Source organism: Dryobates pubescens, chromosome 5 (genome assembly GCF_014839835.1).
Source record: "Dryobates pubescens isolate bDryPub1 chromosome 5, bDryPub1.pri, whole genome shotgun sequence".
NCBI classification, from domain to species: domain Eukaryota; kingdom Metazoa; phylum Chordata; class Aves; order Piciformes; family Picidae; genus Dryobates; species Dryobates pubescens.
In genome coordinates this window covers 33,688,086-33,709,024 of record NC_071616.1, presented here as the reverse complement: position 1 = coordinate 33,709,024, position 20,939 = coordinate 33,688,086, and the positions used below count along the sequence as shown (strand labels likewise).

Sequence of the window (20,939 nt, the reverse complement as noted above, 5' to 3'; positions counted from 1 at the left end):
AAATTCTCTAAGAATTCTATAAGGGCATTCTTCACATGGTCTTAATCTTTCCAAACTGCCTTTTTCCCCCTTAACAACTAGGTAGTCTTATTAAATTTTGAAAAGTCTGAGTTAACCTAGAGATCTAGGATAGGTCTTATTTTACTTACATTAGTTCAGTTACTTTGAACTTTTATATGAGAAATGAAGTTTTTTCATGGTTGCACAGTGCTTGTTCTAGTGTCCATAGCATTTGCAAGATGTAAAATATGGCAAAATTAATCCAGTGTCCTGATCAAATCCCTCTATACCTTATACAGAATACTTCAAGTCTTAGCCAATATATAAACTGTGTTGACTCTTCTGTTTCTTACAACTTGATGAAACAGAGATTGTAGATGGATTTTGTAGGAAGTTTTGGGTTTGCTTCCTCATAGTAAAAGTGCTATTGCTTTCTGTCCTCTGGAATTTCCCATATTATTAAATAATCTAGTGAAAATGTAGTTTTAGCATACCTGGAGTCTTACACATCTGCTTTATTGAACTGGGTGGAAGCAGAAAACACATACTTGGTTCTGCAGATATTGCTTGCTTACATTTAGGAAGTCTCTAATTAGTAGTCTTTAAAAGTATTTCAGTATTCTTCAAGGCCTTGAGAGTAGAAGGTCTTAAAAAGAGATCTTGACAGACTCAAGAGCAGAGATTTCACCAACCATATGAAACTTAAGAAGTGCAAGAGTTGGATTCTCTACCTGGGACAGGATAATCCTGCTTATACATAGAAACGGGAGACTGGAGAGCAGCCTGGTGGAAAGAGATCTGGAGTTTGGGTTGATAGCAAGTTGAATATGAGTCAACAGTGTGCCCCTGCAGTGAAAATGACCATCCATGTCTTGGAATGTATCAAGCACAGAATAGTTAGCCAACCTGAGATATTCCCTGATTCTATAATTCTAAGTGAATCTTTCTAGAGACCAGCTATGATGCACAAGTTAGGCAAATAAAAAAGAAACCCAAAACACAACACAAAACAACAACAGAACTAAAACAAGGCTTACCTTCAGAGCTTTATCTACCAGCAGCAATAACGCTTTATTACAACAAACAGCTTTCTCCTAATTAAACCACATGAGATTTACTTGGAGCAAAGCACTACTCCAGATTTACAAGGCAAACTAGGGAGCTGTACATCAGCAGTAAAGCCTTTATCTGTTTGATAAACTGCATTGAAATGTCTAAACTAATTTTCCAAAGTAGTTTGGTTACCATATGCCACGATTAGATATAATTTTGCTAATTAAATGCAACCTTGGATTTGTTGTTTCCAGAAGCAGCATTAAGTTAATGCGAAAGGCAAATATTTCATTTTCTGTATTCTGACATTTCTAATTTGAACTCCTTTTTATCTGCCATTGTACAGTGAAGCACCTATTTTCCTCAGGATCTGATCTAAGGTCCTTTGGACTTGACATGACTTTGGAGTGAAATCAAACTAAGGGAAAAAGAGTGAGGGAAATAAATTGTAATGGGTTTTGAATTATGACCTCAAAGAGAAACACAAGTAAAAAGGGAAAACAGTCAAAACCAGTAACTCATCTTTGACAAATCATTCAAAAATTCCATGTCCCATCTATAAATCCCAAGACATTTCTGAAATCTGAGAGGCTACTGTCTACCATGCAGTGTGCCTTTCCACCTCTCTTGCTATATTAAAAGACCTATGTAATTCACAGAGGTCAAAGGGTCATGTGTATCTCATTGCCCTCCACCAACTTTCCAAAGCTACTGTTAGTCTAGCGTCTCCACTGAGGACAGCTATTCTACTTCATCCATATGACTTCCAAGGCTTCCAACCTTTGCTTAGACACATGGGTACCACTGTTGTGATTTTCTTTTCTGCAGTGTATTTAAATTACATTCAATACCATCTAGCTGTCAGTAACAACAGATTTAAAGGCATTGTCAGAAGGAGCTATACTAGCTATACATAAAGTTTCTTTGTCAAATCAGTGTTTACCAAAGTCTTATTCTTTCAATTGAAAAGAGTTACCCATCAAAAAGGCTTAACCAACTACAATCAGTTAGCTTCAGGAAATTGAACATTCTGATGGTTTGGACTCAACGCAAGTGAAAACTGGCAGCTAACACTTCAGTCCCTCCTTGGTAACACATGGTTATGGACTTCCAGAAAGTCTCCAGCTGGCTGTTTCTATTTGTAAGTTTGAAGGTTTTTATCACACATGTAAACTATTGTATTTCAGCTTTATCACTCACTATGGTGTCCAGATATCAGGGGGAAACTTCAAAACTGGACAAGCAATTACCTGGCTGTATAATAATGCCTAGCTACTAAAGCAAACAGGTTTTACCAGGTCAGGCAGGTTTCTGTGTCCTTCAAAACCACAACCTAGATGTTGAAATCTTGGAAATTCATAGCTCTTGTTCTGTTTTTAATTCTTGTATTAGAGTTGCAGACAAAATCATGAGGAACTAAAGCTCACAACAGAAGTGACTAAATTGTCAGTTCCCAGAAAATACAAATGTCAGGTGATACTGGAATGCTTTGTCTTTCTAAAGAATGAAAGCTTATTTCAAACAATAGCTGAGAAGATCAACTGTTTTCCTCTGTAGGAAATTAGGCTCTAGACATGGGTAATATCCAATGAGTAACATGCCAGAAGTGTTGCTCTGGTTTGGCTCCCTAAGAGCATGTTGTGTAACCCAGCCAAAGCACATTCATTTCTCACTGGTGATCAATATAAGCTTATATCCACTGCATGCTATGGAAAATTTACTTGATTTTTTTTCCCCACACCAAGAAACCATTGGCCTCACATTATCATTTTTACAACTAAACTCCAGTTCAGCTATCTGAATTTGAAAGGCTCTTCTGGCACAAAGATAGTGGCCTCCTGCACTCTTCTGAGTCAGTTCAATTATCTCCACAGCAATCTTAAATTGTGTTTTTCTTACAGACCTTACAATTAGCAAAGATTTGACCACTGCATCTTTGCCACTAGCAGCCACAATTGGCACTGTTCACAGAAGCTTTAGGGAGACTCTCTGAAATCTGTTGTGATGATCTTTCTGTTGTTTTTTTCTGCCTTCCCAGATACATCAATGCTGTCTTTAAATGTTTGTAATGGTTATAGCATCAAACACTCCTCCCTGCCTGCATCAGTAGTATCAAACTATTTTTCCTTTCAATTTAATTTTATTTTTCTTTTCAATTTAATTTATTTAACAGGCCTGCTCTGGGCATCTTATAATTCCTGTGCCAACTGCACTGTGAAATTTTATTAAATTCTTCTTTTTAAGATAATTTCATTCAAATTCTAAGCAATGTCACCTGGCTTCACTTGGGCAATAGGATGCCTGTTGGTCTGCTGATCCTGCAGGGCTTTTTTACTTATTCTTTCTCTTCCTACCACTGCAGTTGTGGAATTACTGAAGCCAATTAGTTCTTCCTCCACAAAACCCAAAAAGTCTATTAGCTCATGACTTAGAATTGACTTTTTTTTTTTAACATGTTTGTATTATTTTTTCCTTCAGATTTGTCCTTCTCTCTCCTCCTCTTGCTCTTCATATAACAAAGCTTTATTCTTAACTATTACCTTGTATATGGGAGCCTCCACTTGGCTATGGAAATTTTAAAGCATTTAAAACTTTTATCATCTAACTCAAAATGAGGAGGGAATTCTTTTCACGTTTGTTCATGATGTGTTTCTGCAAGTATCATGTAATTCCTTACACCTCACTGTAATCAAAGCAAACAAATCTGCCTCACCTCATACTCACTCGTAATTACCTGAGGATACAGTGTACACGCCTCTGAGTTTACATGGATGACAAATAAAAATAAAGGAAAATTAATTCTGCTATTTTTTTTTAATTGCCATTTGTTGAGGAATTTAATTTCTTTTCAAAGTGGCAAATATGTCTGTCTTTCTCGGCTACACAGAAAATTAAGTAACTTATTATGCTTCGATACATTGCTGGGGCAGGATGGCCCTTCTGTAAATCTGTTTAGGAAGGTAAGCTGAAGATCTTTAACCTATGGATAATTATTTCCAAATCACTCTGTTGTGTTTGTTTCTGCAGCTATCTACATAAGAACAAATTCCTGGAAGTTATCAACGATGACGCATTTCTGGGAGTGCACAGTGGACCAACTCTACTGTGAGTAGGAGAAAATGAAGTAGAGAAAGCTTTAAAAATAATACTATTTTAGGATGCACTATCTTTCCAGACATGATTTTTAGCAGCAGGGATGGTAACTAAATGTTTGCAAAAAGAATATTGGCAACAAAAGCTGTGCTTTAGAGAACTGATTTAAGAAATGCTTGCATCTTATAAATTCTCTTCCTGCCAATTTTGCTTCTGGAAGATTCTGTATTACAGTCTGTCATATGACTGTGCAATTGTAGCACAATTGTACTGCAAACTAAGGACTCTAGAAGCATGCATGTAAAGGAAGTTGAAACAGATCAAAAAATAATTTTAGACAGAATTAAGTTACTTCTGGTGTTGTCTTCTTTCTCATGTAATTTGGCTTCAAGCCTGGATTTATACTCCCAGAAAAAAACTCTTCTCTAAAATTAGAAATGATAACACAAAATGAAACAAAAATCTTTAAGAAGTTTAAGAACATTGAAGAGAATCATATTCCCTCAGTTAAATCATTTAGCATGTAATGTAGTGCATAGGACTGGTCACAGGGAGAAGTCAAGTTCTCAAAGTAGGATCCCTTCCTCCACTGCAAAAGCAATGGTGCTGGCTGTGCTCATTCCATGTAAAAATCAGTTTTACTTTCTGCTTTTCAGGAAAGAAGCATATTTATGTCAGAATAATGGTGTATTGTTCACAGGAGAAATCCTGCTAGCTTGGTATAACAACAAAAAGGTGCAAAAGACATCAATTTTTCTCCCAGATCTTTCCAGCTCCAGAAAATCAGACTGGCTACTAGGAACACAGCACCCTGCAGTAGAATCTGTATTGGTCACAAGCACTTTAAGCAATGAAGAGTTGTGTCTCTGCTGTGCAAAGCTGCAACAGATATTTGGTGGCAAGGTCATCAAATCTCTTGTCTCTTTCACCTGTATCTCAAGTCAGTTGCATAGCAAGTCCTGCCTGAGAACAGTAGCCTGTCTTCTGCTTTGGTCATCTAAATTACTTTGTCTTGTGGGGTGCAGAGGAAGATCTGGCTGAGGACTCACCTTTCAGGGCCACATTGTTCCTCCACATACCTCTCTACCACAATGTCCCCTGGAGCTGTTAGGAGTGTCCTTGGGAAGAGGGTTTGAGACCAGTTCTGGAGAGTCTCTGGGGAGACAGAAGCAGAGACTAGTCATACTTTTAAAGGAGCTACCTTAAATAATTAGACATTGGAGAGGCAGTCCATAATAATCTGTCACTCCAAAAGCAAATCATGTCAAACCACTTCCAGGCGGTGAAATCTTTTTCTTAAATTCATCTTCACTTTCCCAGTGGCACCTGATGGGTCTCAGCTACACTGTTTTGGGACAGCTCAGAAAGATGGAGTTGGGAGCACCAGTGCAGTCATCCTCACAGGGATACATAGGCCAGCACTTCCTCCCCTTCATTCACTATTTTTCATTTGCCTTTCCTCTCCAAAAAGCTTGTGCAGGACTATATAGGTCAATAGGGATAACATTATGTCACAGTCTTATCACGTCATGTCTGGCAGCTTTGGCTGCCAGCTGGTGGGCCATCCCAACCAGCATTTCTTTCCAGAACGTCTGCAGAGGGAGGAAACTAGTCCAGACCTCTTCATTTATAAGCCCTATGAGGAGAGGCTGAGGGAGCTGGGGTTGCTTAGCCTGGAGAAGAGGAGACTGAGGGGTGACCTTATTACTCTCTACAACTACCTGAAGGGAGGTTGTAGACAGACGGATGTTGGTCTCTTCTCCCAGGCAAGCAGTACCAGAACAAGAGGACACAGTCTCAGGCTGCGCCAGGGGAGATACAGGCTGGATGTTAGAAAAAAGTTCTATACAGAAAGAGTGATTGCACATTGGAATGGGCTGCCTGGGGAGGTGGTGGAGTCACCATCACTGGAGGTTTTTAGGAGAAGACTTGACGGGGTACTTGGTGCTGTGGGTTAGTTGCTTGGGCGGAGTTGGATTGGTTGATGGGTTGGACGCGATGATCTTGAAGGTCTCTTCCAACCTGGTTTATTCTATGTATTCTATGTATTCTATGTATTCATTTGAAGTTGCGAAGTCCTTGGGATGCAAGCATGCATAAGAAGAATACATAAAAGCAGTAATATACTGCACTGTGGCACTCAAGATACTGTCAAGGTCTAATATGCCTTTTTTTTCCCTTCTTATCACTAAATCACCTGAGGGACAGACCTTAGTTGTACCATGAGTGGCCAGATCCTGAGACAGCAGTGAAAAGGTAGTATTTTCTGACCATGTCTTAGAAATCAAACACTCTGGACAAAAAGAAGGCCCTAGTCCACCATAAGAAAGAGAACTGGCCATCTAGGCAGTGAAAGAGGGTGTTCTAGAAGTAGAAGGCAAGAGATCAGGAGGGAAACTTGGAAAAGCTCACAAAGGGGCTGTTAAATCTCCTGTTCTGGGATCCCTTGTGGTGGTTGGTGCCCCTCTTCCTCCCTGCTAGTTGGAGAATTTTCATTTCCACTGCTTCTGCTTTCAGGAGGGCTCAGGCCACCCACTCCTGACCTGCTTATTGTCAAAGAGCTGCCTGAGAGGCTGTACTGGTGCTGAGAAAGCCTTTTTGATTAGAATTTGGCTAATAAAGCCGCCTTCTTAATATTGCACATGGCACTAGAGAAGCCCTTTCTTATTTTGTTCCTGGCCCTTAAGATGTAACTTTATGTGGACACCTTATTTCCGTTTGATACTACTTTGTCACAATAAATACACAGTCTCAAAGCAAGATGAAGATACACTTTGCTATTATGTTGGGAGTCACTGCACATCTTTCCTCTGAGGCTGCAAGTAGCATGATGGGTTGAAAACCTCCTTCCTAGGGATGGCAGAAGACAAAACTCAGGATTTTAAACCTAAGGGAGGTGAGAGCTTGCAGCAGCACAGAATTTGATTCTTGGGATTACTGTGGGCATTTAAAGCACCAGTACTGTTGTTACAATAGACAGGTGAAGAAGTTATTACATGCTGCAAAGGGCTGTAGGGTAATCATATGCTACAATAATGTTGCCAGGTAAGTTCGCTCTGCAATGGCTAGCATTGAGGTATATGAGCTACACCAAACCTCTTGGTTTAGGGGCAAGAGAGGAATTCCTAGGACACAGATGTGTAACTAAAGATCTTATTTCTCACTCTATTTTCAAGTTAGATTTCTCAAATGACTTAAAATTTTTCCAGAGTTTTTCTGCTCGCCCAGATGTAATTGACCCTCAAATTCAGGATGGGTTTTACATTTGCAGGTTAAGCAGACAGTTATTCATCTCCCAGTTCAATGTTATACCTCATGACTAACAATAGTCCTAGTAATATTTATCATTAAATAGAGATGTGGTATTGTAGCTTCTCAATGACAGAAGGCATAAAATGGCATGTAAGCAACAGTTAATCAACAGTGATTAAAAAGTCAGAGTACTCACATCACAATCCTTTGCTTTGCTAGCCCAAAGATAAAGACTTCAGGAAGATGTTGTGGTTGAAGTCTGACACCCGGTGGGATAGGGGAGAGAACAAGAAAGCTAACAGTGAGAAAACTCATGGCTTGAGACAGAGACAGTTCAATTTGTTTTTAAAAAGTAGGGGGGGGAAAACCACCAACAGACAAACCAAACCAGCCAACCAACAAGCAACAAAAAAAAAACCAAAAAGCAAAACACCAAACCAACCAACCAAAAAACCCCCTAACAGATAAAACCAAAACAAAACCAAAGCCAAGCCAAACCAAAACAAAAAACAACACACAATGCAGGGAGGAAGTGTGTGTGTGCAAATCCCAAACCAAACCAAATTAAAAACAAGTGATGTAACAAACATGATTGCTCACCAGCAACTGACTGATGGCCAGCCAGTCCCTTACTGGTGAAAGCCCTGGCAAAATTCCACTCAGGTTTTACTGATGACCATGATGTAATAGAGAATCATAGAATTGGTTTGGTTGGAAAAAACCTCTAAGATCATCAACCATTATGTAACTACCAAGTCTGGTGCTAAACCATGTCCCTTAACATCACATCTACATATCTTTTAAACACCTCCAAGGATGGGGATTCAACCACCTAGGGAATCCTAGGGGAGCCTATTCCAGCATCTTTACACTTCAGTAAAGAAGTTTCTTCTAATATCCAGTCTAAACCTCCCCTGGTACAACTTGAGGCCATTCCCTCTTGTTCTATCATTTGTTGCTAGGGAGAAGAGACCAATCTCACCTTGCCATAACCTTTCAGAGAGTTGTAAAGAGTGATAAGATCTCCCCTCAGCTTCCTTTTCTCCAGACTAAACAACCACAGGTCCTGCAGCTGCTCCTCAGAAAGTCAATTCTCCAGACCCTTCACCAGCTTTATTGCCCTTCTCTGGACATGCTGCAGTACTTCAATATCTCTCTTATTGTGAAGGCCCCAAAACTGAACACAGTATTCAAGTGCTATGTACAGGGGCCCAATCACTTCCCTAGTCCTGCTGGTGATGCTATTCCTGATAGAAGCCAAGATGCTGCTGGCCTGGGCACACCACTGGCTTGTGTTCACCCCCAGGTTTTCCTCTGCTGTGCAGCTTCCCAGCCACTCAGCTCCAAGCCTGTAGCATCACATGGGGTTGTTGTGACCAAAGTGCAAGACCTGGCATCTGGCTTGTTATACCTCATAGAACAGGCCTCAGCCCATTGATACAGGCTGTCCAGGACCTTTCTGTAGAGCTTTTCTACTCTCGAGTAGATCAACACTCCTTCCCGGCTTAGCGTCATCTGCAAAGTTACTGAGTGTGCCCTCAATCCCCTCATCTAGATGACTTACCACAGTATCACCAAGGTTGGAAGAGACCTCAAAGATCATCAAGTCCAACCTGTGATGAAGGTATCAAAGAGAACTAGCCCAGATAGTGAGTGCTGGGGAACACCACCAGAGACTGGCTGATAACTGGATTTAACTTCATTCACCACCATCCTTTGGGCCTGGCCATCCAGACAGTTTTTTACCCAGTGCAGTGTCCACACATCCAGCCCGTGAGCAGTCAGTTTCTCCAGGAGGAAGACAGTGTCAAATGCTTTACTAACTTCCAGGTAAACAACATCCACAGCCTTTCCCTCATCCACTAAGTAGGTGACTGTCATAGAAGGAAATCAGGTTTGTTGAGCAGTGCGTGTCTTTCGGGAACTGTCATGCAGACTGGGCTTGATCGCAGACTGGTTGCCTTGGACATGCTGCATAATGACACTCAGGATCATCTGCTTCATGAGCTTCCTAGCACCAAGGTCAGACTGACAGACCTGCAGTTTCCCAGATCCTCCTTCCAGCCATTCTCGTAGATGGGCACCACATTTTACCGATCTCCAGTCAGCTGGAACACTCTGGTTAGTCAGGACTGCTGATAAGCAATTGAAAGTAGCTTGCTGAGCACTCCTGCCAGCTCCCTCAGTACCCTTGGGTGTATGCCATCCAGTTCAATAGACTTGTGTCTAAATGGTGCAGTGAGTTGCTAGTCATGTCCTCTTAGATTATGGGGGCTTCATTCTGCTCCCTATCCCTATCTTCCAGCTCAGAAGGGTAGGTATCCAGTGAACAATTGGTCTTACTACTAAAGACTAATGCAAAGAAGCTACTGAGTACCTCAGCCTTTTCTTCATCCTTGACCACTATGCTCCCCCTGCATCTAATAAAGGTTAAAGATTTCCCCTTACTCATCCTTTTGTTGCTAATATATTTGTAGAAGCTTTTCTTGTTATCAGCTGAATCCAGATTTATTTAAGTCTTCCTTAAAGAATGTGCAGCCTTTCTGGATTCCTTGGCCCTTCAGGACTGCCTCCCCAGGGACTCTGTTGACTGGTCTCCAAAACAGGCCAAAGTTTCCCTACTGGAAGCCCAAGGTGGCAGTTCCATGATTCACTCCAACAATCATTAACACTATCATTTTATGATTTCTGTGCCCTTAGCCATTACATTACCCACAAGTCCTTCTCTGTTCACAGACATATGGTCTGGAATATCCCTTTGGCCAGTTGGGGTCACCTGTCCTGGCTGTATCCACTACCAGCTTCTTGTATACACCCAGCCTATTTGCTGGTGGACTGGTGTGAGAATCAGAAAAGGCTTTGACTTTGTGTAAGCAACACAGAATACATAGAATACATAGAATACATAGAATACATAGAATAAACCAGGTTGGAAGAGACCTTCAAGATCATCGCGAAACATTCAGGTTGGAAAAGACCCTCAGGATTACCATGCCCAACTGATAACCCTACTCTACAAGGTTCACCCCCAACCCATATCCCCAAGCACCTCATCCAAATCACCTTTAAACACATCCAGGGCTGGTGATTCCATCACCTCCTCCCTGGGCAGCCCATTCTCATGCCTGACCATTCCTTCTGTGAAAGAGTGACAATGAAAATATTCCTGTGTTATCCATTCTGTTTTCAGCACAAATCCAAGCCATAGCCACATACTCTGAATCACAGAATAGAACATAATGACAATACACTGCTCCACCTGAAAATGAAGTCTTGGCTAGGATTCAACAACTCGGTTGACCTAATGTACTGAATGCACCAACAAGACCTGCTACCTAGAGCACAAGTTCAACAAAAACCACAATCAGGCTCATTACATAATATGCTTTTGCGAAACATACAGTCCAAATTCAAAACATCACCAATTATCACACAAAATACATGTAACTAATTATCTCTAGGAAACAGAAGTGCTCTTCAAAACATCATTTCCTAATTTAGGACAGAGTCTTACCTTAGGAGGTTCTGTTCTGTTACTGGGTGCAAGCAAGTCTTCAAGCAACATGCTGGTAACCAAACACTACAACTTCATAGATTTAAATAATCTTGCAGTAGATAGAAATAATATGTGCACTCTAAAGCCCACAAGTTATATATTTAATGCTTTTTAAAGTGTTGCAGTATTGCAGTACTTAGAAATCTATACATGATTAGGTTTCAGTTCCCAACAGTACCATGATGCATTCGGTCTCATTTTCTCAATTATGTGTCTTTCAAATTCTTGTTGTTACTTGATTTCATACTGCAATTTCATGTTTCCAGCTGTGAAAAAGATTACTGACAGAAGCTACTATCTCATATAGCTAGTTCTGAACTTCTGACTTAAAGAATTAGACCAAAAAATGATAACCTGAGGGGAAAAAACCAAAGCAAAAAATCTGAGCAGCTAAATATCTGTTTAATACTTGTATAGAGAATAGAACAAGAGGACACAGTCTCAGGCTGCACCAGGGGAGGTTTAGGCTGGACGTTAGGAAGACGTTCAATACAGAGAGAGTGATTGACCATTGGAATGGGCTGCCTGGGGAGGTGGTGGAGTCACCATCATTGGAGGTGTTCAGGAGGAGACTTGATGGGGTGCTTGGTGCCATGGGTTAGTTGATTAGGTGGGTTGGATTGGTTGATGGGTTGGACGCGATTATCTTGAAGGTCTTTCCAACCTGGTCTGGTCTGGTCTATTCTATTCACAGCTGGTTCAGACAGCAACACCTCTTTAATCACAAACTGTATTTTATTCCTACATTCATCTGAAGCTCTCTGCTGTCTCTGCAACACTCAATCTAACGTGTAAATTTCATATAAGGTAAACAACAGCCTAGAAATGCCACAGAAGATTTATAAGAAAATACGTGAGGAAAAACCAAGACAGTTAACAAGCCACAATGTTAAGATTGGTTGAATGCACTTTGGTTGCTGTTACACTCCATAGTGTAGAGCTCTACACTCTTGCTGAGGGACCACATCCAGTACCTGAGCAAGCTCTAGACAGTGACTAATTACATAATAAAGTCTGGTCTGGATCTAGATAGTAGTGAATTTTGCTAGCAGGTTACTATAATCTCGTATATTTGACGTTTCCTGCAAATAGTATGGCTACCTGGTTTCCATATCACCCTTTGTGGGCATTTGTCAAAGGTCTTGTGGAAGTCTTGGGAGACACTGAGCAGATCTTAACCAAAACACTTGGAGAGTTTTGAAAGCCAGAACCTGTTTTCACAAAATCTCTTTACAAACTGACTCCCTCCATGTGTATCATGTTATTTGGTGGCTCATCTCCTGCCTTCCTGCAAGGGACTAATTTGGAGCTTATACACCCCTTTTACTAATTCAACCATCTCCTTGAGTTGCTTCAAAACATTTTGCAAAAACCATCCAGACCTTCTTATCATTCAATTTTACCAGTTTCCTGTCTAATCTCTTTTACAGACACTTTGATTTGAGACAGATCCTCTTGAACATTCTATCTGATTTCTTGCCCATTTTCTGTGTTTCTTTAAGCTATAGGTCAGTAGTAGCAGAAAGACACTCTCCTGTGCAGTGTAAATGTAAATCCATATTACTAGATGTTTAGGAGGCTGACATAACTGCATCCAGTTCCCATTTTTCTGAGCAGCCCAAAATCAAGACTGATCATATAATTACATAGAACAAAAAGTCCTTTAGGAAAAAGTATTTGCTGTATGCATGAATCCACTACTTGGATCCACACCACTCTGAAGATCAGTTATTATTTGAAACCTTTTCAATCCTGTGCTTTCTAGTTTGAAGACAGCTGTTAATCTGCTTGAAATAAACTGAATCTGAACAGTTAATCATCAAGACTGGAGTGGTTAGGTAAAAAAACTCCCTGTCAGTCCTGGGCTTTCCTATGGTCAGTTGGCACAGTCTTTGTCTCCAGCAAAATGTGAGCCTAGATAGGATAACTGAGAAGTTATCTTCCACTGGGAGACAAATTATCACCAGAACCCCAGGAAGCTTTTCCATTTGCAGCAGTATGGAGATGTCACAAGACCTCTTGGTAACAGACACCTTACCAGTAATTTAGGGACTTCCCAAACTGGGGATCTGGGAAACTTCCAAACTTCTGAGCTATTGTACTTAATATGGGTCATGGATATGACCAAGCATCTATCGTTAGCAACAGGATTAATCCTAAACCAGCTAAAATGTCAAGACATCTGTGTCTGTATCTTCTCCCCAAACTTCCCATTTAAAAAAAAAACACATGGATTTTGAAAATAAAGGCTGCAATGCCTGATTGCTTAAATGCACACTCATATACCCATGCATCAAAGGCTTCAAAGGATTTGGTAAGAGAGAATGAGAACTATGTGCTCTTATAACTAATTCTTCCAGGCCCATTCTTTTCACTGAACAGATCTTTCTTTCAGACGTTCAGATCTTTCTTTCAGACTTCTTAACATCACTTGATAACACACTGAGAACCACAGACTTTGGAGGTTCCTCTCTGCTCACTGGGAAATTGTTTCTACCACCTGAGCCCTGAGTCGATTTCTGCCTTCTGTTTGCAGCTCTCCCTGGGCTGCAGCTCCCTCCTCTGCAAACACCTGATCCCAGAGAGGCTCCTTTCTGCAAAGCACAAGCCCTTGTCCCTCAGGATGCTCCTCCTGATCCAGTCAGTTCTGATGGAAATGCGAATGACACTAAACCAAAAAGAGATACTGTCCTTCTTGTTACCTTGTAATTTGGCCTGCACAGACTTTCACCATTTAAGATGCAACTTTGTGAAAAAGTTACACCATTTTTAAGTTTCTTGCCTTACATCCTTGGGTGCCCAAAAACTCCTATCACAAGAGTGAATAATTATTCCAAATCACTTTCTTTCCAATATGTATGACATCTATTGTCTCTTGCTGCTTCCAGTCCTAGCTCTTCCCAATAGAAAACTCCTTATCTGGCTCCTTATTACCCTAAGTAAAAGCAATTTGATACTTTCAGTCATCACTGCTGTAGCTTTCTGTGCTCTTACTGTAAACTGCATATGGTGCTTCTGGAACTGCACCTAGTATTTAAGATGCAGTCAAATTAGATTTACAAAGTGAAGGTTTTCTATTCTCAATGCATTTACTGAAAGTTCATAGCATTCTATTTGCTTTTAAGTTTACTAAACAGCACCAAGCTGACATTTGCAATGATATTCCCAAAGTGCTAGGTAAACTAAACCCCATTATCAGCCATGTATAGTCAACATTGAATTATGTCCGTTATTTTACTGCTCAGACACTTGGTATTGCAGTATCCTTCTGTTTATTTAGACAATCACCTTTAGCTTTCACTACCCTATATTGTTCTATGTGAGAAACAAGCTTTCCTGAAGCTGCTCTCATTCTTTTTCCACATTGTTTATGAACATTTCGGCAGCACCAGCACTGCCTAGTATCTGTGGGCCGCTTCTGCAGTGATGTATATATTCAGATACCAGTTCATTTTCCATTCTTCCGCCTGTTTCCAGGCTTTTCACCCACTCTTTCACTGTTTCAATTAATCCAGGAGAGACATTCTTGTCACATTACATGTTACTTTGGCAGCTATTGATACCTGATTTTGCTGAGGCTTTTTAGAAATCCCAATTAATTGCATGAACAGGATCCTCCTCCTCCAAATGCTTGGGCCAGAACATCTTCAAAGAACTATCAAGAGTTTGTGAGGTGTCATTTCCCTTTCAAAAAGTCTTACATCTCCCATTATACAATCTTTAACCATGTTCCCTTCCTGCAGGTAGCTGCCACCTGCATGAGGACTTGGTGGAGACCCATGGGGGTTGCTGAAAGGCCAGCCTTGTCTTGGTAAGATCTAGTTTACCAAGATGTTTTGCTTCAGAGGAAGAGCTCTATAAACTGAGGAAATTCATGAAAAGAAAAGAGGAGATGGCCACTAAGTTGATTAAGGGACTGGAGCATTTGTCATAGCAGGGTGGGATCAGACAGTTGGAAATGTTATCTGGAGAAGAGTAAAGAGAATCTTATCAGTTTGTATAAATACTTGAAGGAAGGCAGGCATGGAATCAGGAAAATGGAGCCAGGGTCTCCTTAGTGGTGTCCAGAGACAGGACACAGGGCAAAAGGCCCAAACTGAAACACAGGAGAGTCCATTTCAACAAAAGAGGAAACTTCTTTACTGTGGAGGGTGGTTGAATGCTGAATCACATTGCTTAGTAAGGCTATGGAGTCTCCTGTTGTGGAGACACTGAGAAGTCTCCAGTAATGGAGATGCTGAGAAGTCAACAGGACACAGCTCAAAGCAATCTGGCTCAGGCGACATGGAGAAGGGAGGTCAAACTGGATGATCTAGAAGCTCAACTATTCTGTGATCCTTTAAAAGATAAAATGATAGCAGGCAGTATTCAGACTCTTCTAAGAGACAATTAAGGTCTTGGTAGAAACATGTAACAGTCAAAAAGGACTCCAGAAGAACAAAACAAGAAGTTGATGTGGATGCAATCAACTAGTTGTGACGTATTCAAATATGTACCACAGCAAAAAAAAGCTATTAGAAGTAGAAAAGCTGTCATACAGAAAGAGGAGGCAATTTCTAATGGAAGTATAAGCAAATTAAAAAACAAACAAACAAACAAAAAAGAAAAAGGCAGAGCAAACCCCAAATGTTTTAGAACAATTTGTTTAAATCCTGAAATTAGTAATAATCTTCTTTTAGGTGCAAGACACCAGTGAGTAGGTGAGCTTTTTGGAGGGATAAGAATACTCCTCTTGGGAAACAATGCACAGAACAAAGTGGAATTATTTATTATATATTATTAGGGTGTTTGTGGTGAAAGTGCTCAAACAATACTCCTACACTAGAACATTTTTTTTTTACAGGTTAGCTTCTTTACAGAGTACAACTCTGAGAAAACATCTTGACTTCAAGTGTCAGTAGGGGAGACTTTGGGACAAAGAAAACAAATAGTGGAAAGCACAAGCAGGACCAGATGACATTCACCTGCTAGTTCTAAAGGGAATCCACCTGCCCCACAAACTGTGCAATGTACCTGCTGAGGTGGACTCAGAAAGCAGCAAACATAACAGTACATTTTCTGAGAGTTTCAGGATGGAGAAGATTTAATTTTCAGTTTATGAAGAACATTGTTTTAGTAATTATGAGTCTAAAGAGGTCAAAATAGCTCTAGGGTAGCAAATGTGACCTCTTGAGAGAATGTTTTAAACTTATGTTTTGTATCTGGTTGGCTTTAAAGTTTTAACTTTAAAAGTCTTGGTATTTCTTATTCATATTATGCACTATGAGACAATCAGAGACAAGAGATTTAAAATACAGAGAAAATCACAGGAAGAATTCACACTGTAGCAAAGTGATAAGCTGCTCTGTGGTGAAGGACCTGGTGGACAAGTTCACTGTAAGACAGCAATGTGCCCTTGTGACCAAGAAGGCCAATGGTATTCTGGAGTGCATTAAGAACAATGTGTCCAGCAGGTTGAGGGAGGTTCTCCTCCTCCTCTACTCTGCTCTGGTGAGGTTGCATTTGCATTTGGAGTGTTGTATCCAGTTCTGGGTTACCCAATTCAAGAAGGATAGGGAACCACTGGGGAGAGTTCAACAGAGGGCCACAAAGATGATTAGAGGACTGAAGGATCTGTCTTATGAGGCTGAGAGACCTGTGGATCTTTTAAATGGATATAAATACCTAAAGGATAGAGGTCATGAGAATGGGGCTGAGCTCCTTTCAATGTTGCCCAGTAATAGGAGAAGGGGAAATGGGCGCAAAGTAGAACACATGAGGTTTCACTTGAACTTAAGGAAAAACATCTTTACTCTTGAGTGCAGTAGAGCAATGTGGAGTAAGGCTGTGGAGTCTCCTCTGGAGACTTTTGAAACCTGCCTGAATGTCCTTCCATGCAACCTGATCTAGGCAAGCCTGTTTTACCAGGGATCTTGTACTAGATCTCCAAAGGTCCCTTCCAACCTACCACTCTGTGATATGAAATCCCCACCTCCTCTGAATTTTACTTTTGCTGCAGCATTGGATGAAAGTCCCTAACTACTGTGAGAATCTGAAGAAAGTCTGATTCAGTCACTGAATATTGTGACACTTGTCTTTTTGTTCTTTTACCCAGAGATGTCTCCAGAACAGCAATTGCTAAGCTTCCAGCCAAAGGACTGGAAAGCCTTAAAGAATTAATGGCCAAAAATACATGGACTTTAAAGAAATTACCAGCTGCAAAGATATTTCTTCAGCTAATGCGAGCTGACCTATCATATCCAAGTCACTGCTGTGCTTTCAAGAGCTGGAAGAAAAGCAGCGAGTGAGTTTCACTAACCTGAAATCAATTTTCAAGTATTTAAGTGAAGACAATGTTTTACTATGCATGTAAAATTACATCTATTGGTACTTTTGTGACTTCTTTTTTCCTAGGTATTCTTTGAAACATAAATTAGAATTGCAACTAACAGAAGAAATTCTGATATAATAATTTGCAGGGCCTTTTACAACAGCAGGGTTATGGCCTCACATCTCCTGTTTTCTAACTGAAAAAAAACAACCTCAGAATTATTCTGTAATAGCTTTATAGACAAATTATTTCACATTCTGTTTTGCCAGGATTTCCAGCCCCCCCATCAGACCAGATGTGGAGAGCTTTTGGAAAGAAAACAAATACATTTAAAGATGTCTTGGTGCACTGTGTCCCTGTGGTGGGAGAGGGTGGCAGGGCAGGAAAGGAGGATGACTTACTGTGATTAGCAGAATTTTACTGCAGAATGCAAATCCATTGCTCATTTCTCCCAAATGTAATAATGTTTAGACAATTCTTATCCAGGCCAGTGCCTGACTTAGGAAGATAGCCCCTGACTTCAGTATTGCAGAATTTGTGCTCGGAATGCATTGTATATTAGAATCATAGAATCAATAATGTTGGAAAAGACCTCAAAGATCATCAAGTCCAACCTGTCACCCAACACCTCATGACTACTAGACCATGGCACCGAGTGCCACATCCAATCCCCTTTTGAACACCTCCAGGGACGGTGACTGCACCACCTCCACGGGCAGCCTATTCCAATGGCTAACAACTCTCTCTGGGAAGAACTTTCTCCTCCTTACCAGACTGAACTGTATATAATCTCAAATTGCATGCCATTTTGAATTCTGCTCACCTGGAAATGAGAAATACCAAAAGCTATGTGACAGTGGATCACAGTGGTAAAATTTATGCCAAATCGCAGTTTTCTTTTTTTCCTAATGAAAATATGAACAGTTTTCAGCTACAAAAAGTGAATCACACAATGATGTTCAGTATTCCCAAGCATTACACTGCTAGTTAGCTGCAAAGCACCTACAGCAAATACACAGCACAAAAATTAAAATGCTGGATTGATCTGTGAGCAAAACCAAAGAAGTAATACTGTGTGTATTATCTAAGAATATATAAGCAGTAGGTAAAACTCTTATAAGCTACTACAATGTAGATCCCATGAAGGAAGAGGGATTATGGATGCCAAAAAAGCCAAATTACTACTGGGGATAGCTGAAAGCATGAGAGAAAGGGAAAATATAGTTGGGTTTTTTGTTGTTGTGGTGGAGTTTGGTTTTTTTAAACAAAAGCCCAGAAACACTCAGGCTTATTGCACCCTACAAGTTCTGTTAACAGAAATTTACCTGATCACGTTTTCAGAGCTGTTTTCCCTCATGGTGAACTGAAGGGTTCCCTTTGGTTACTCACTGTACTCCAGGCAGACTAAAATGCCAGTGGTGATTTCCCCCTCTACTCTTTCAGAATCCTGGAGTACCTGACGTGCAACGAGAGTGGCAGTTACAGCTTTCGTAAGAGAAGATCAGTCCGAGCTCTCAGAGGTCTGTTTTACAACGATTATGCAGAAGAATACACAGACCAGACTGACACTAGGTATGACAAAGATGACAAGTTCACAGATTTTCAAGAAAATTCCCATTACTACTTCTTTTTGGAAGAGCATGAAGAAGGAAATCTTGGGTTTGGCCAAGAGCTCAAGAACCCTCAAGTGGAAGACGTCCAGACCTTTGACAGTCATTATGACTATTCTGTCTGTGGAGGCAATGAAGATGTAATATGCACTCCAGAGCCTGATGAGTTTAATCCCTGTGAGGATATAATGGGGTATCAATTTCTGAGGATTGTGGTGTGGTTTGTGAACCTGCTGGCCATCCTAGGTAACATTTTTGTCCTTTTCATCCTTCTCACCAGCCATTATAAACTGACTGTGCCACGCTTTCTGATGTGTAACTTGGCCTTTGCTGATTTTTGCATGGGGCTGTACCTCCTCCTCATTGCTTCAGTGGATCTCTACACCAGGTCAGAGTACTATAACCACGCAATAGAGTGGCAGACCGGGCCTGGTTGCAACACAGCTGGCTTTTTCACAGTCTTTGCTAGTGAGCTTTCTGTGTACACTCTGACTGTGATCACCCTGGAGCGCTGGTATGCCATCACTTTCGCTATGCGCCCAGATCGAAAGATTCGCCTCCGGCATGCCTCGATGATCATGCTGGGAGGGTGGCTTTCATGCTTCCTTCTTGCTCTTTTGCCACTTGTTGGCGTCAGCAGCTATGGCAAAGTCAGCATCTGCTTGCCTATGGACACTGAAACACTGGTAGCTGAAGCCTATGTTGTCTTTGTTTTAATATGTAACATTGTTGCTTTTGTCATCATTTGTGCTTGCTACATCAAAATCTACCTCACTGTGCGGAACCCTCAGTATAAGTCAGGGGACAAAGACACCAAAATTGCTAAGCGGATGGCTGTGTTGATTTTCACTGACTTCCTGTGCATGGCTCCTATTTCTTTCCATGCTTTATCTGCCATTATGAACAAGCCACTGATAACTGTCACCAATTCCAAGATTTTGCTGGTACTCTTCTACCCACTCAATTCTTGTGCAAACCCCTTTCTTTATGCTATTTTCACCAAAGCTTTCCGAAGAGATGTGTTTATCTTGCTAAGCAAGTTTGGCATATGTAAGCATCAGGCTCAAGTCTACAGAGGTCAGACAATCTCAGCTAAAAACAGCAGCAGCTCTTATGGACAGAGAATCAGTCGAGGAATAGGTCAGATTCTTACAAGCATTCAAGAGCCAGCCAATGATTACCTTCCTGCTGTAGCAACGCAGAACCAAATACTTATGGAAGAACGCAAGCAAACTGAGTTATAAAAGTGTCACAGCCACCATCTGGTCGAGAAGTGGATCTACAAACAGAGAATCAAATGAGAAGATAGCATATTCTCCATAGCCTTTCTCCCTAGCTTACCCATTGCGATCTCTGAAAGTACCTTCAGAGTGGTCTTCTTTTAGACATGCCACTCATTTGAACCTTTGTCCCACACCCCTATCAGTGCAGGCAAAAAGCTACTGTTGTGATGATAATAATGGAAGTAGATGTGAATGCCCTCTCTAAACAAGAAAATTAATGTATGAACTCATTAAATGTAAAATATACCCTCATCTAAAAAACTTAAGGAAACAGGAGGCAAAACACAAAACATGGGGGTATGGCCACAAAGAGGACATGAAGTTTTATAATTAAAATTAGATTTTAAAAAAATAGAGGTTGAAGTTTTCAAATGCCAACTGCCTATGTATCAAGAGGTTCAATTGCTTTTCTAACAGCAAGTTTTTATAACTTCCACCAGGGCCTAAAATGGAAGAGATTCCTTCTCTTTCTGCCATCCTAAGCTAAAACAAAGGTAGTCCTCTGTTTGCAGTTCTTGGTTTAGTTAGGTGAGGGGGAGAAAAAAAGCCTCTTCATATTGTCTTTACTGTGGTAAAAGTTAAATAGCATTGATCTCATGGCTATTCAGAACAGGTAAGAAACACTAGGGCATGTGTCCTGCAAAAATTCCCTTACTAACCTTCTCTCCCTCTTTGCTAAACTTACTTAGGAGATGGTTTAGTTTGGATTTGTTTTCAAGGCCAGCCTAGCCAGTCAAATTAGTAATGTCTGGATTTTTGATGGCTGAAACTTAGGATTGTAC

The 20,939-nt window shown here is 40.7% G+C and overlaps 1 protein-coding gene across 1 annotated transcript in view; it reads left to right on the top strand.

The window, feature by feature from the left end:
- TSHR (thyroid stimulating hormone receptor) overlaps positions 1–20,118 on the top strand; it is a 47,287-nt gene extending 27,169 nt beyond the window's left edge. Inside the window, exons 8-10 of the mRNA XM_009905284.2 lie at positions 4,081–4,158; positions 17,049–17,237; positions 18,708–20,118. Of these exons, the coding sequence (XP_009903586.2) occupies positions 4,081–4,158; positions 17,049–17,237; positions 18,708–20,118 (1,678 nt within the window). The remainder of the gene's footprint in view (positions 1–4,080; positions 4,159–17,048; positions 17,238–18,707) is intronic.
- The last annotated feature ends 821 nt before the right edge of the window (positions 20,119–20,939 follow it).